General features: G+C 32.5%; 1 protein-coding gene across 1 annotated transcript; it reads left to right on the top strand.

The window, feature by feature from the left end:
* The first annotated feature begins 123 nt into the window (after positions 1-123).
* Positions 124-10071, top strand: LOC130798279 (microtubule organizer protein 1-like). Its single transcript, XM_057661201.1, has 5 exons — positions 124-432; positions 555-717; positions 6428-6521; positions 8449-8648; positions 9537-10071. The coding sequence occupies exons 1-5, from the start codon at positions 373-375 to the stop codon at positions 9650-9652; spliced, it is 633 nt and encodes a 210-aa protein (XP_057517184.1). The 5' UTR covers positions 124-372; the 3' UTR covers positions 9653-10071.
* Positions 10072-17802: the final 7731 nt, after the last annotated feature.

The raw sequence follows: 17802 nt of genomic DNA, 5'->3' as shown, positions 1-17802 counted from the left end.
TTAATTTTTAAAAATAAAATCATTAAATTTTAAAAAAATTCCAAAATTTTGCAAAAATTAAGTTATCTCTCTATTTTCAATGTTGAATTCACATTTCATATTGATTTGATACAAAAATAATTAGTTAAGGTTGTGTTGAAGAGTTTAGTATGGAGTGATGTTAAAGAAATGATTTCTAATAAAAGTTTAATTGATACAAAAAAAAATAAGTCAAAAAGGTAGCAACGTAGTGAAAAAATAGCGATATTTAATAATTTCCTTTTCTTTTTTGATAAAATTATGATTTTTTATAAGCAACTGAGATGAAGCAATAGTCGTTAGCTGCCAAAATCTTTCCGCGGGAACTTTGAAAAGGGAGAAATCGAGAAAACAATGGACGACACTGGGGCGATACTGCTCCAAATTTCAACTTTAAAGGACATGCTTGACAAGGTATTCCATTTTCGATCTCTCACTTTCATTTCTTCTTCTCATTCTCTCAATTTCAAATTCCGCCATATCTAGGGTTTCACTTTTCTCATCAAAATTATCACCAAATACAACTTATTTAATAGGTTAACGATGAAATTGAGGCGAACATCCAAATAACACGAGAAATTGAATCCGAAATCGTTAAAATTGAGGAAATTGAGACTTCACTGGCTGCCAGAGAATCTGAACTCTTAAAGCTGGTCTACTTATCCCAGTATGAACTCAGTGGTTTGGTGGCTGTTACAGGTAAAACTATTTTCTTTTTGTTGTAACATTATTTGTCTTTAGGAATATCATTCTAATTGTTTTTTTTTTTTTGCATGTATATAGTTAAACATTTAGAATTTTTTAGCAAGTTAGTTAGCTTGTAATTTAGTATTATTCAAACGATTAATTTTTCCAACACAATTAAAGTGTTACTTAAATGGTAAATCAATGTCCAAATAGAATACTTGAACCAAAACGCAATATAACAGAAGTCTTAACTGTCTAAAATAAAGGATAATTACAACCAAATCAAAATAAGTCCAAAGTTCAAATTACATCCTTAAAATAGTCCAAACCTAAACAATTAAACCAATAGTCTCTTAAATACAATAAAAAGATCTAAGCAAAAGGGAGTCATACTTCAACTCGGGTTCATCTTCCGCTTGCATATTCATTCTCCGTCGAGGTACCATAGGGGTTTACTCTAAAAATAAAACCATTGGAAAAACATACAAAGCATAGTATCATCAAAAAGACTGAGTATAAACACACTGGTGTCCGTCAAACAAGTTATTAAAACCTTTTTGATTTGAATAAATTCATTTTGAAATATGCTTTTTCATTTGATAAATCATTTTATCATTCAAACCCAGTTCAATAGTTCTATAGTCATTTCAAATTCTCATTTTTCATCATAAATCATAAGATCTCAACAGATCCAAATAAATTTCAAACTCATATCATAAGTTTGCATGGATACTCTGTAAGTCATCCTGTGACTTGTTTGTTAGTCGGTCTACTGTCAGCGACATGTCCGGCAAGTGTAATACAATGGTATTGTAAACAATACGCGCTTAGTATTGATGAGCCGTTTAATCATGCACACAACATTTGCTGTGACATATGTACCCGCCATTTGGCTAAAACATTTTTGTATATAATATATATCTTGTAATTTCAATAGCATTTGAAAAGTCAAAAATATTAACTTTTTCCATATGGTAAACATCTTTTATTTACAACATAGCAAAACATACTTTATTTACAATATAGCAAAATCAAATCATAATATTTCCCACATGGGTAAAACATACTTAGCATAATCATGTCATCAAACATAACCTTTGTACTATCTTGGGGCATTACTAGCATGTATGGAAATGCATCGTAACAAAAGTGATTAAAGTTCAATACGATTTTTCAAGAAAACCACTAAAATGTTTCATTTTAATCCTTAAACAACTAGAATATAGCTCATAAGTCTATAAAATCATTATCACAGAAGATTTCATAAAACACTATTTTCTTAAATACGAGATAGTTTTGCCGGTAATAAAATCGATAATTGGTTTACAAAATACATATTAATTCTCCAACAAGGCCCAAATTAATCAAGTCATTATAATACCTTATTTAAAATGAATTTAAGGTTGTCCCATGAAATTATAATGGATTATGCCAATTTATAACGATTTTACGATTATTTTTGACAATTTAGGTATTTACCGTTATTTAAATGATGTCTTAAATCCGTAAAATTTATAAACCGTCTAAGTTAAACTAATTTTATACTATGAGGCACTAGGTATTAAATACAACAATAAATTTTTGATATAGGTCTATTTTTATTCAATTTAATTAACAATAATACACCTTTTAATAAATAAACATTTCGATTAATTTGATAAATTAGTAAATAATTAATAATTAGCTTAATAAAATTATATCAAAGTTCTAAAAGTCATATAACACTTTTATTAACCCATTTAAACTTATAAAAGTCATGTGTGATATTTTATTATTTTGTATAGGCATTTTATCGATAAATAAAACAAAATCGATTTAAAATTATTTAAGTTCGAATAAAATAATATAAAAATTCTATGATGTTCCAGAAACTATTTTAAGGGGACATAAAATTTTAAATAACCATTACAAATCACTTGGGGTATTTTTAATAATTAATTTTGTTATTTTACCGATAAAACAAAAAGAATTTATTTAAGTCCATATATAGTCACAAAAATCCATATAAATTTTTTTACATGTATCTACTTTTTATACAAGTATCTCATAAAAGTTTCATGTCCAAAAGACGTGATTTAGTATTTATTTTATATTTTACCGTTTTCTAACTTATCGATTATTGAAAACCGAGTAAAAATTATTAATGTCCTTAAACGACAACAAAATCTTCCCCAACTTTTACCAATTTTAGTTAATGTCCAGTATGTGATAAAAATTTCAAGTCCATATGTATTTATTTGGTAATTATTTTATATTTTACTATTTTACAGTATACCGATAAACAATTTAGCGATTACTCAAAAATCATGAAAAATTCCAAACTAAATATATTCTGGCCAAATCTTGTTGGAGACATTATAATATGGTTTTATTAATTATTTTTGATGATCAAGAGTTTTTTTAATATCATGTTTTAATATCATTTTAACGAATAAATTTCAACAAAAATATCCAAGAGATTTTCTTAACATATAGCTACTGGAAATTACTTTTAAAATGCATTTCAAATATTTTCTAAGTCCATATAACCATTTTCATCACGATTACTTTCACAAAGTAGTGTTAACCATGCCTTTAAACATACAACACTTCTTAAAATTAACATGCATGATGCCCACAATAATAATACATGTAATAAATCATTTCATACTCAAAATTATCATTTTGATATCATTTTTCAAGATTCAAGAACTTCTCTTTGGGAATTTTATTTTTAAAAACAAGTTTATACGAAACTTTCCCAACTTGTTCTTAAATCCTTTAAAAATCACCCCATGTGACATACCTCGACTCTAAGCCTATATAAATATTCCGTAAGCTCCCACGTAAGCTCATACGCGTTCTTAGAAGAGGTTCTAACTTCGGGTCCTTGCCTTTCAAGTCTCAACTCCAACTCTTCAACTAAACATATTGCATTCATCCAAAAATCAATAATAATTTTGGATTTCTAACATGCACTTAACTTTCCTTAGTTGGAGTTGTTAAACTAATTCTTGTAATGATTTTTACATATTTGGAGTGTACTTATTATGTTGAGCAACATAATTAGTCAAGTCCCATAATTTACTTAAATCCTTAAAGTAAGAAAATTTATATATTTGTTGAAATACATCTTATTTTCTATTATAGCCGATTTTTATAGATTTATAAGTTATGGTTTTCTTAGTCTTAGAGATAAAATACCATCTTAGTTTATAGAAGGATTCATGTAAAAGAAAAATATTTTGCATGAACAAGTTCTAACAACAAGTAGTGGAAGAAACAAATGAACATAACTTACTCTATACTTGGTGGATTTCTTCAAGTTGGGTGTCTATGGAAAACTCTTGAAATGAAGATTATTTTAATGGGAGATTTGAGTTTATAAACATAAATTTTCAGAAGTTTTAGATGGGTTTTGAAGAAGATTTAATGAGAAAAGGTGTTTTAGTAGTTGAAAGTTTGAAGGATTCTAGTGTTTGTTCATGGATGAACTTGGGAGCAATGTGTTGGGGTTTATGGCTGAATAATTGTTCAGAAAATAGAGTGTTTTTGCTTCAAATATTTACTTCTTGCATGCTTGTAATGATGCAAAAGCTTTGGGTAGAACAAAAGGGATTCTTGGGTAGAGTTTTTAGCTTATGTAAGTGTACAAAGGGCTATAAGGGGGAGTAGGGACAGCTTTAGCATTGCTGGTTGGGGTTATTTTTTTGGTGATTTTTGTCCATCATTTGATCTATTATAGTGTAAGAAAGGTTTATCTAAGATAGTTTAAGGTTTGGGTAAAAATTGTTGTACATGTAACAAGTTATGTAACTTGTACTTCATGTTTAAAAATCACTTGTATATGTGTATGAAATATTTAATTTACTCCCATCATGGTTAAATAATATGCCCGGATAATAATTAAAATTTTCTCGAACTGTTATGGGTAGTTGCTCAACTTTAAGTTTTACCTCCAAAATTTACGTTACTTGTTATGATTCATAACTACGTTACGAATTAACAAGTTTCTAATCATCGTAGAAATTTTTCAAATTACTACCATCACTAATTAAATTATAAATAGTAACGAACAAATATATATATAAAAAAAAATAGGCGCTAAAAATGACTAATGAAATCTCATAATAATGCGACTGTTTCAAATATTAATAATATTTTCATTCAAATGACCCAAGTCATGACCAAGGCATGTCTGCACCTAGATTTCCCCTACATATAAGTTGATTTAGGCCTAGATTTCCCCTACATATAAGTTGATTTATGTCAATGAAAACTCTGATCTATACTGCTGAAGAATATTGTTTTCAATGTAGGCAAAGATAAATAACTATGAACTTTTTTGTGGTTGAGAAATTGTGGTCTTGAGTAATTGGAGTAAAGTTCCATTTTCTAACTCCATCGTTTAGAGACTATTATTTAGGCTGCTATTGTCTTTTGGTTTGAATTTCGAGCAAGTTGTGAGGTTTGAGGAGGAAGGAAGCACTTCACTAAAATATGACCTCATTCATATTTTTATTATATAGTATTACTTGCATTGTTTTAACTTTTCTTTCACTATTAACAAACAAAGTTTGTCTCTAATTGTTAGTAATGCATAGAGAAAACTTAGTTAAGTGAGATCTTATTAGATTTGTCTTAACACCTACTTTCATAATGTCAAATAATAATTTTACTCTTTGATAACATTAAGATATTTACCGTCGAAATTGATCATTGGAAAGGGCAAAAGTGAAAATGGTATGCACGGAGGAAGTATTAAAATTTTAGACATTGACATGATTTATGCTTATAATTGATGGAATATTGATGTATATATACATCCTCTTCTTGCTCATAAACTCTAGCATCTAGACACCATCACTCAGAGGCTACTCACAATGTTTTGGTGTGACTTTCAAGTGAGAGGAATTGAGGCGAATTCTTAATATTGAGAATGAAGAAAAATATGTTAAAAAAATGTCCTACTTTTATATTTTTAAGTACAAATTATTGATATGGACATAAAATCTTGTCAAATTCGTGAAGTACGTACATGGCAATGTATTTGATATTGTTATCTTCTATGTTATGCATGTTTGCTGGAAGTTTCGAATCTTGTAACCAAATTAATGGGAAGGTTTTTCTATGTTCTTTATGGCACATTATAACAAGGCTTCCCTTCAACATCCTATTTTATTGCTTTATAAGTTTTACCCCATGGTATACTCGGCAAAAAATTGATGTTGTGTGTCAAAGACAAAAGTTTAACTTTGCAAACCTAAACAATGGGCTAAAATAGTAAATTTACCATATTGAGCTTGTGTTAGTGACACCAACAAAGGACTTAATTTCTTTTATGATGAGCGTTGCAGATGAACTTGAATATCAAAATCCAAGGACAGTGAAATGAGTGTGTCGCATGTTAACTAAGCTCCAACATCCTAAAATTTATTTGTTTTGTCTTTTTGCCTATCCATGCAAACCTGTGTGCAGAGATCTTGCCCACTTTGACAGGTTTTCAACATTCCTGTTTTGGATGAACTTATCATAAAAGCTTATGTTATTTGAAACAAGACAAACGTGTCTCACGTTGAAGCTTGTGATATCCTTTGAATCGGCTCAAGTAGCTAGGGGGTCTTTGGAAAGGATAAATAATTTTCATTTTTCATGTTTTTCCTCTTTGCTCACGTTAAATCTTCAATTGTTGGATACTTCATTTCTCTATACCAAGTACCAACTCTTGCTACTTGATTCATAGTTAACTCAAGAAAATCAGTAGCAGCTTTGGCCAAAGAGACTAATCAACAGAGGAGGGAAAGAGATGACATGCTTGAAAAATTGAACAAAAAACGGTACTCTTTTGAGCTGTACATGTCATTCCAATGTTCCATTTCTATAGAACAATAATGCAAATGCTTTTTGGACACTTTTGAATGATGCAGAGAAAATTCCATACAAATTAAATTTTTAAAATTAGGGTGTGTGTTTGAAGGGACTTAGGGTAGTGGGATGGGAATTGGGAGTTAAATTTAGAAGGAAAAATTCCTTGTTTGTTTGGTGGGATTGTGAATAGGAAAGGGACATCAAATGTGGGAGTTGAGAATTTGTATTAATTTACAATGACAAATATACTAAGAAGGATGACTTCAACTATTTTTTAAAGGACCAATTTTCACGTATTAATCATAGACATAACAATTCCAATTATATTCTTGCATTACCAAACAAGGATGAGACTTCATTTACTCATATAAAATCTCATCTCAAAGACCTTTTGGTCTCACAATTTTTATCCTCATTTGTGTAACAACCCAAACAACCCCTTAAGGTTTTCTTTTATTTTTTTTTTATCTTCTTTATAAGCAAGGTCCTTATATTGTAAGCTTGAGAATTTATTTAATCTTCTTAAGTCCTAGTTAATTTCTTAAGCTTTTAGCACCAATTATTTAGTTTAGACTTTAGAGTTTAAAAGTAAAGAACTTACGTATGGTTTGGGTTTTGATGCGCTGTGTCAAACACCTTTGCATCTTATATAACCAAGAGTTCCTTTTCTTATGGTGGGATGTAATTGGAGGATGCTTTGGGTATTTTTCGTTTTATGTCTTTTCTTTTGTTGTTCAATTCAACTCCATGGATACTCAAACTTAAGGAGAAAAGAAAAAAAAATGATAAGGTGAATAAGAGGCTTTACAAAAAGAAATCTACTGGCTATTAGCAATAATACAACACACAAACCAAATAATCAAGCTTTGCTTGTAAGGCAACTACGATGGCCCCACCATAGTTATAATCACGTGTCCGCCTCTTCTTGCACACATCTTCCGGTCGGATATGGGTTCTCGAGTCCGATAAAAAAGTAATTTAGAATCTTAAGAAATATTTATTTTCATTAGTATGTAATTTTTCATTTCATAGCAAGTTTTAGTCCGTTATAATTTTATACACAATAATGTACCTATTAATGTTTAGTTAACCTAAAAATTTACTCAAAAATTAGTGGATCATAACACTTTAAGTTTTTATCCGTGACCTGAAAATGACCCTTAATAAATAAATACCTTTTAAAGCATCCATTTCCCAGAAAAAAAACCCGAAACTCAAGGCCCAACAATAAGTGGCTTTTAACCTGTGACTTCATAAAAATTGGAAAAAGTGGATCAAACTTGAATAAAACCCAACCCGACCTAATAACCTCGATTGCTCAAAGTTGAGAACTGAATTTGAACTTCACATTAACTGACATGTACTTGACCTAAATATGATATTATACAACTATGACCTGATCAAGTCGAACCCAAAATGACCCAAACTGAAATGTGAACTCAATTTGACTAAAGTATAACTCGCTTAGACTCAAATCGTATCGACTTGACTTGGTATCTACTCGGGTTGACTTTGACATAACTCAAACTTGAACCTAACCTGACTTGGTTTTGAATTGATTCTAAACAAACTTTTGAGTTGATGCAACTCAACTCAATCTCGATATGATCTGATCCAAAATTTGAGATATGGGTAATGAGAAGTAATAACTAATAATAATTAGTGAAATCAAGCCTCATCATCATGCTATCACTTGTTCTTTGTTCCATACATAGTGACTATGTTTTGGTTTTGATGTATACACTTTACAGCATTCAAACAACCTCTTGTTTTTCTAATGACAATGTATTATTGCAACATTTTTCAATCATTGTATTGGTAGCTACCTGTAATCAATATGCTTTAAAGCCAGTATACAATATGTCTATTTTAGATTGACCATGGATTTTTTGATAGAGAGGTTTTTTCTAAAGCATGCATTGAATTTCAAAAGAGCATAGAAGGTGAAAATTGCAATGAACTAAGGACCTTGTTGTCGAACAAAGAATCTCTTGAAGATGATATCCATAAGCTTGATCAGAAAGATGCCTATTTCCCATGCTCAGTGTCAGCACTTCATAAGGAGATTCTTGAAGATCTTCTTAGCTCTAATTCTGGTATTCTTCATATCTATCTTTTTGGTACTACAAATTTTTATTTACTTGCTCTGTAATTGGCAAATATCTGATATCATTTAAAGTTTTAGCCTGCATACTTGAGTTCTCATGACTTTTGGGCTATTTTTTATATCTTGGTGTACTGCATATACTGTAACACAGCATAAGATAACGCTGCTTCCTAAATTTCCATTTGGCAGCTACAAAATTAGTGTTTGTGATATGATTTCAAAAGTTTTGAGTAAATTTGCAATAAGTCTAAACTTTATACAGTTCTGCTGTATTTCCCCTAGAGATTTAGGACCTCGATATTTGTTCTCATTTAGAGAAGCTAACTGACTCATAGTATGATCTACAATCTCTGTATAGAGGCTTGTAGCTTACAGATTGGGCTTGTTCCATGCTGCTCGATTTTAACCTTGACTTGTATGGGCAATAAATCAACAACATTCCATTACCCCAATGCTATTAAGTGGCTCCCACATAGGCGGGTTTGGAGGGGTCACATTTACCAATCTTAACATTGTTAGTGATAAACAAAGTTGTGTCCGATTGACTTCAGTTGGGCAATGGAAAAAAATAAAGAAGCTTGGAAAACTAACGTGTGATTCGTGAAGAATCTTTTATGCAAATTAGAATTGAGAGTTTTCTTATCAAAGCACAATGTGATTGTAATACCTATAGTGTTTCGGAACTTGGGCTTGCCTTTGTACTATTCTTTTTCCTTCACAGGTGGTTCCTTTTTCTGGCCATCAATAAATGTTATATTACTTTGGATGATTTTGGTGTTCAAAATGTCAAATTCAAGTACTTCAAAAATCTGACATAATTCAAAATGCAATCATACTTGTAATTTGCTTCTGATATTACAAATTATTCCAATTGCAGACCTAGCAAGTCAGATACAGGAAAGACAGGCTGAGAATGAGCAAATTGTGGAAGAAATTGAGGAACTAAAGTCTGTATTGCTTTCCGCAGTTTATGATGTTGATGATCCATGGTGATTACGGTTACAATTAGTTGTAAGTTTAGTGGCATCTATCTCACTTCTTTTATATCATTTTTGTAACTATGAAACGTAAGTTGTTGCAGCAATACTTACGAAAGGAAAATTTCAATGGCTTCCTAACGAACCATTTTATGTATGTTCTACAAGACTACAACCATTTTATGTACGTTCTACAAGACTACAAGCATTAAAATAACCCACTTGTGATCTCACATCAAAAAATTAGAGAGGTTGACTATCATATATATATATATATATATATATATTTGATGGGCTACTCTTGATACCAGTTAGTTTTAGGATAGAACTCATCGGGTTTATGTGCAGTCAACTCTCCTCTTATGTGGCGCATCTTATCGTGTACAAGCCCGTTAACAAATTTATCATACCCCATGCATGATATGTAGGTGATTTTTTGTGAGAATCCCACTCTTGGATTTTCAGACTTAGCAATACGAGGATATGAAGAACTTGTTTTCATTGATGAAAAATATACAGAATATATTGATATAAACAATAAGCTAACAAAGGAAACAAATCACCCTAAAACTATGAATATACAAACGGTTATTTATATAAGGAAGTAACACAATACTTTCCTTGATTATAGGAGACAATCAAGTAAGTCAAAAGATATTAACTATAATTAAGGATATATGATTAAGAGGAGGATATTGCCTTATCATGCCCCCGCAAAATGGTCATGTACTTGACAAGACCAATTTTGTTGATCAAGAAGTTGAATGTGGCCCTGGATAATGGCTTCGTGAGTGCATCAGCTAGTTGGTTTGATGTAGTAATGTAGGATACATGAAGGCAGCCAGCTTGAACGTTTCCTCGGACGAAGTGATAATCGAGAGCTAAGTGCTTCATCTTGGAGTGGAATAAAGGGTTGGCACTTGCATTATCACAGTATATTGTAGGAGAAGCTAGTTTGAGCCCAAGCTCTTGAAAAAGATTACGTAACCGTAGTATTGCAGCCGTTGCGGCAGCTAGAGCACGATATTCGACCTCTGTAGATGATCATGCCCTGGTCTTTTGCTTGCAGAGCTCCATGAGATGGGATTGTTACCAAAGTAAACAATATAAGCAGTAGTTGAAATGTAGTCATCAGTGTCACGAGCCCAATCAGCATCACTAAAAGCATGTAAATTGTAGGAAGAGGAGTGACGATTTAGTAATAATCCATGATGAACTATACCAAAAAGATAGCGAAGAAGACGTTTTAGGGCCTCCCAATGTTGTTGTGTTGGGGATTGCATGTATTGAGCAAGTTTGTTGACGGAGTAAGCAATGTCTGGTCTTGTAAACCCAAGATATTGAAGACCACCAACTAGAGCCCTATAGTCAGTAGGATTTGGCAGGATGGTACCATTTTTTGTGAGAGGGGGTGAGTTTGCATAGTTGTGGCAATAGGATTAGCATTTTCCATTTTTGCTCGATAGAGTAGGTCCATATGTATTTTCTTTCACTTAGAAAGAGGCCATTTGGTTGAGGCACTACCTCAACACCTAAAAAATATGAGAGTTCACCAAGATCCTTCAGAGAAAACCGTTTAGAGATAATGTTAACAAACTGAGAAAGAGAGGAATCAGAATTGCAAGTGATTATGATATCATCGACATAGACAATGAGGTAAATGGTAGTGCCATTAGATTGGTAGATGAAGAGAGAGGAGTCACAAATAGAATTTTTAAAATCATAATCACAAATAGAGTTTTTAAAACCATAAGTGATAAGAAAATGTCGTAACTCATGATACCAGGCACGAGGGGTTTGTTTTAAGCCATAGAAGGCCTTATGTAGTTTACAAACAAGTTGGGAAGAGTTAACATCTTGGAAACCGGGGGGTTGAGACATATAGACCTCGTCGGATAAAGTACCTTGTAAGAAAGCATTGTTGATATCCAATTGACGCAGAGACCAACCATTTTTGAGAGCAATAGAAAGGATGAGTTGAATTGTGGCGGGCTTTACCACCGGACTAAATATATCTTTATAATCAATGTCCGGTCTTTGATGGAATCCTTTTGCAACAAGACGTGCTTTATATTGTTTGATAGATCCATCAGGATTACGTTTTATACGGTAAACCCATTTGCAACCAATTATGGTTTGAGATGGTGATGAGGGAACAAGGTCCCATGTTTTATTTTTAATGAGAGCTTGAAACTCTTCTTCCATTGCTTTTCGCCAAACAGGACTTTTAAGTGCTTGAGTAATGTTTATAGGTTCTGTGATGGTGTCTTGTAATTGAGGATGAAGATTTAATTTTTGAATGGGCTTGCGGATATTATTTTGTAGTTTGGTGGTCATAGAATGAGTTGGTGTTGGTGGTGGTGAGAAAGAGTCGGATATTGCCGAGTCATTTTGAGTAGAAGTACTGTTTAAGTAGGGTGAATCGGAAGTAGTAGATAAATGAGAATCTGAATGTAAAGGTGTTAAAGGAGTTGCATTTGAGGTGTTGGGTGGATTATCAACTTGAGATGCTCGTGACGTAGGAGTATGATTATGATGATCTGTAGGTATTAATTTAATAGGAAGAGATATGGAACACCATGTGTCAATGTCCATAGTAGGTGTTGTACCATGAGATTGAGCAAAGGGAAATGAGTGTTCAATAAATTTAACATGACGTGAGACATAATTTTTGTTAAGGGAAGGATCAAAGCAATAGTAAGCGCTTTGTGTTGGAGAGTAATCAATGAAGACACATGGGGTAGATTTAGGATCAAGTTTATGGCGAGGGTAAGGACGTAACCATAGGTAGCAAAGACACCCAAATGCGCGTAACTTAGAATATTTTGGTTCAGTTCTAAATAAAGTGGTGAAGGGAGAAGAATTATTTAGAGTTGGCGTAGGTAACCTATTAATTAGATATACTGCTGTAGCAAAAGCATGGGTCCAAAATGAGAGTGGCATTGAGGCATGAGTGAGGAGAGATAGACCAGTTTCGATAATGTGCCGATGTTGTCGTTCCAAAAAACCATTGTGTTAAGGGTGTGAGGAGGAGTGGTAAGATGAGAAATGCCATTTATTGTGAGAAATTCACGAAGGGCTTCATATTCACCCCCATTATCACTGTTGAGATGTATGATAGAGCGCTGGAAATAATTTTCAACAAGAGCTTTAAATCTAACAAAAAATTTTGAAGTGTCAAATTTATTTTTTAGAGGATAAAACCAAATATATTTAAAAAAATGGTCAACAAATATAACGTAATACTTGTAATTATCATGAGAGTGAATAGGAGATGTCCATAAATCTGTAAAAATATACCGCAATGGAGCAATGGAAATAATTGAAGATATAGAAAGAGAAAGACGATGACTTTTATTACAACTATTACAATCTATTGTTAATGGCACATCTAAAGTAAAATGAGAGTGAATAACATTCATAATTTTGGTGGATGGATGGCCTAATCGATGGTGCCAATCAACTTTGTTGCTAGAGATGCTTGTGAATGCTTGATAGAGCTCATAAACTCCGAGTTTAGCAATTCCATGGTTAAGAGTAATCCCCAAAGTTGTGTCCTTCAAGGCAAAAAGATTATGTAGAAACAGTTAGAGACAGTTAGATTCAACAAGAGGGGGGTTGAATTGTTGTTTGATAAGTTTAAGTATTTTTGCCCTGTTTTTGCGGAATTAGATTGCGGAATTAAAACTTAAACTTGATGCGCAAAATAGAAAAAGACAACACAATTTTTACGTAGAAACCTTCTAGGCCTAAATAGAAGGAAAAACCACGACCCCCTGGGATTTCAAATTCTCTACTATGTTTAAGGCAATTAGTTACAATTACATAAAACTTGGCCAACTTCTCTTTCTCTTTCTCTTTCTTTTTCTCCTTCTCTTGCTTCACACAAAGCTTCTCTCTTCTCCCTTAGACTTCTTCAAGTCTAGTTACAACAATTCTCTCTAAAACCCTTTACAAAGGCCAAATACCTAAGGATGAAATTAATGAGTTGCACAAGAAAATATTTTAAGTTAATTGGCAGTTTTTGGAGAAAATATCTCATGTTAATTTTTGATCTCACGTATGGATACACCTCTTTTTCAAAACCAGTTGAAAAACTACCCACTACATCCTTAATCCTAAAATTAAGGAAAAGTGGAACTTGATTTGCAAGTAAAAAAACCACGGTTATTTTTTAAAAAAATAGGCAAGTTAGTTTTTCTTAATTAGACCCATAATTCAAGCCTATTTATGTGGAGAAAAATAAAGAGAAGTTTTCTCCACTTGTAGAAAATGTGCCGGTTAATTTTAAGGTAGTTAAAAAAAATCTTTTTGCCAACTAACTTATTAAATTAATGATGCAACAAATTAATTTTAACCAATACATTAACTAAAAAATCAGAAAAATATATTTTATAGAATTTTCAGCTAACATTGATTGTTCCAGACTTAAGTCTTGGGAACAGAGCACTATCTCCATCAATAAGTATCATCAGATCATCAAACTTGGGAACAGTAGACCTCCTATCTACATTTGACATCCTAAGCGATCTTCCTTGGATATATTTGACATATACATAGTTCATGAACCAAGTCATAGGCACTATCAACGATCTTTATCAAGACCGGATATCGACCTACACACAATCTCTAAAATACATCCGTTTATATTAAGTGTAGTCATTAACAAAACCTAAAAGGGCCAACAGATTAGAAGAGAAGTTAATGGATATTTCATTGTCATGGCATAAGCGAGAAATGGAGACAATGTTGCCTAATATATTAGGGACACATAAAACATTATTAAGATGAAGGGTATAATTACAAAAATTTATTGTTAAAGAGCCAATATGAGAAATGAAGAGACCCTTACCATCACCAATTATTAGCTCCTCGGTGCCATCATATGGAGCATGGATGGAAAGATTTGCAAGATCATTAGTAACATGGTGTGATGCACCACTGTCAAGAAGCCATGGAGTTGTGGATGAGGATGCATGAGGGTCAACTTGGGCATTGTGGGGCTTGATATTTGTGGCTAGTATGAGGTTGGGAGACAGAGGGTGGGACAACAGTAGGAAATCGTTGCAGAAAGATTGGACATTGAGCAACTACATGACCTTGCTCACGATACCATTGGCATTTGCCAAGAAAAGGTCGTGGCTGATGGGGCTGCATAGTTGGTGTTGGGAGGAGGGGAAGTTGAGAGGTTTACTTTGTGTGAGGTTTGTAAGGTGGACGGGGAGCAAGTGAGTGACCTTGGGCTGTAAAGGCAGTAGCAGGTAAGGTGGTGACATTTTCAGTTTCTTGTTGAATAGTTAGCTCACAATTAATGAGTTTCTCATGTAACTCTTCAAAAGAAATGTTTGTGTCTCTACCATTAACGGTATCCTTAATAGATTTATAGTTCGAATCAAGACCATCTAGAATTTTTTCAACAAAATCCTCATGTTCAATGGGTTTGCCAAGAGAGGCAAGTTAATCAGAGATAGCTTTTAGGAAATGGAGATAATCAGTTATGGTGCGATTACCTGTTGTCACCTTATTAAATTGATTTTTGAGTTGCTTAATTCGGCCTCGAGTTGGTGTAGCATAGGTTTTGGCAAGGGTTTCCCAAAGTTCTTGGGATGTTGTAGCACGAGATACAAGAGGGTGAAGAGAAGGGGAAAGTGTACCTATTAACGCTCCGAATAGGAGTTTATCCTGACGTAGCCATGCTACATAATCTGGGTCAGAAATTTCAGCACCATTGGTTATGGTGGTAACGGTAGGCGCAGCAGTAGTACCATCTACAAACCGAAGAAGATCGTGGCCGATAAGAATAGCTTGGAGTTGAAGCTTCCATGATAAATAGTTAAGAGGATTGAGTTTCACTGTATTGTTGATATTGATGGAAGTAAAGGGTTTGGATGAGTCATGAGGATTAGCAATTTGGTATGCAGAATTATGAGCAGCCATGGAAGAATGCTTAAGAGAGGAAGCGTGATTGTAATAATTTTAGGAAGAAAAGGGTCTTGATACCATATGAGGATATGAAGAACTTTTTTTCATTGATGAAAAATATACAGAATGTATAGATATAAACAATAAGCTAACAAAGGAAACAAATCACCCTAAAACTATGAATATACAAACGGTTTATTTATATAAGGAAGTAACACAATACTTTCCTTGATTATAGGAGATAATCAAGTAAATCAAAAGATATTAACTATAATTAAGGATATATGATTAAGAGGAGGATATTGCCTTATCAAGCAACTCAGATACGAGCATCATATGAAATTCGTTAGAGCAGAGCCTCTAAAATGTATACCTGAAGAACTGCTCAATATTGACTTGAAACATTACCAACGATCAACCCATAAGCAACCCCAATGTTTAGTGCTCGACTACTTTCGGTTTTATGTAAATCTGAGGACAGCTTCCTTGGATCCCACTCGTCTTCATTATCTGCATTGTCCTTGAAGCCAGCAAAAACCACTGTGAGTGTCAGTTGGTGATGCCAACTTGGTGCCTAATCCTACTGTTCAGCACAATCAGCATAGTAGTAGCAGACGATGAGCGTCAAGTCGACGATCAAAGTAGCAACAAAGCCTACTTATTTGTCCAAAAGCTGAGCAAATTTTATGGGCCAGGAGCAATTGCTGAGTCGACTGCTTAAAGTCGACTCGACTTCTCTAGCAAATACTAATTCTGGCTAGCACATGACTCGCTTCTGCTTCACCCTCAAAAATTTTACCATATTTTTTGTTTTATGTAATTTGTTAAGCTTATTTTTGTGTCATGGTAACTAATTTATGTAATGTAATCTTTTAGTTATTAGAAATTATAAACCTTAGTACGTAGTCCTGTTTGAGTTTAATTACTGGAATACAAAGGGAAGTTGATTTTCATAGTTTTCACCATTTAATTTAAGAGTTTTGTTTTTAGCCTCCTAAATCCTAATTATTATTTTCTGTATCTCAAGCTTTCTTCGATAATAGTTCTGGTACACGATTCTCATGGAGGAGAGGGGTTTAATCATATCTATAGATGACGTGAATCGAACAAGATAATTGGTGAACAGGAAAATCTTCAACGACTAGGCTAACGCATAATTGTGTGGTGTTTTCATTAATGAATTCATATATACTCCTAATTATGCGTTAGTTTGGTGATGTTTGAGCCCAAACCTTGTTCACAAATTCTTGTGCGATACAATCTTACCATGTGACGCTCTCTGTATTTAGATTGGATAGCCTAATTAATAAATTATTAGTATATAAGCTTCTTGTTTTGAGGTCGTTTCACTAAAAGACGATTTCTTATAAGAGTATAGTAATTGATAAAAAAATGATACTTGCTAGATAATTGATGCATGTTATGGAAAATTTTAATATACCCTAGATTTTAAGATTCATGCTTACCAAAAAAACTCCTCTAAACATAGTTATAATTAGGTCTAAAATTTTTTAAAGTTCATTCCTACTTGTGACTCACTTATTATACTATTAACTTAAAGAACTGTAAAATTCCATATGACATCTTTTAAAGATTTCCAACATGAAATAATTAAATTAATTAATTGCTATATTTATTAAACTAAATTGAGTAAACTGAGTAAATTAATAAATTGCATTTAATTTTGACCAATATCTTTATCATTAAATTATTTTTGATTAGCATTTATTTACAGTTAAATTGAGTAAATTAAAAAATATATATACCGCATCATATATTCTTGACAATTTCTAAAATTACAAATTTAATTTATACATATATTGTCAAAGTTGAGTAATTTACTACATAATATCTTAGGCTTTATTTTTTCAATTAATATATATATATATATATATATATATATATATATATGTCGATGTTAAAAAAATCGTGCATTGTACAGAATTCTATACTAGTATTCTATGGTAACCCTTAGTCCCTTACCATGCAAATAAGTTGAAGAGCATCATTAATTAAGCCGAAGATTATAACTAGAGGGTTTTCAAACAAATTTGATGATTTGATATGTAACCAACTTTGTTACCAAATTCGATTTTACCTGATTTACCAAATCTTTTGTATCTAGATTGTAGCCACATTTTAACGATGCTCATCTTTTAGTAAACTTTATGATCATGATTCATAGATGATTCATCCCCTCGTATAGTTTATGACCATAATTTGAGAAAAATATAACTTTAACTC

This window comes from Amaranthus tricolor, chromosome 13 (assembly GCF_026212465.1).
Source record: "Amaranthus tricolor cultivar Red isolate AtriRed21 chromosome 13, ASM2621246v1, whole genome shotgun sequence".
Lineage (NCBI taxonomy): Eukaryota > Viridiplantae > Streptophyta > Magnoliopsida > Caryophyllales > Amaranthaceae > Amaranthus > Amaranthus tricolor.
The sequence above is the reverse complement of the archived record's forward strand: the minus strand, read 5'-3'. Positions and strand labels throughout refer to the sequence as shown.

Bases quoted from the DNA above. Each gene is read 5' to 3' on its own strand.
- LOC130798279 (XM_057661201.1), top strand. From the start codon at position 373: ATGGACGACACTGGGGCGATACTGCTCCAAATTTCAACTTTAAAGGAC. The intron at 433-554 runs GTATTCCATTTT...CTTATTTAATAG, and splicing joins TAAAGGACATGCTTGACAAG to GTTAACGATGAAATTGAGGC. The intron at 6,522-8,448 runs GTACTCTTTTGA...ATTTTTTGATAG, and splicing joins GAAAAATTGAACAAAAAACG to AGAGGTTTTTTCTAAAGCAT.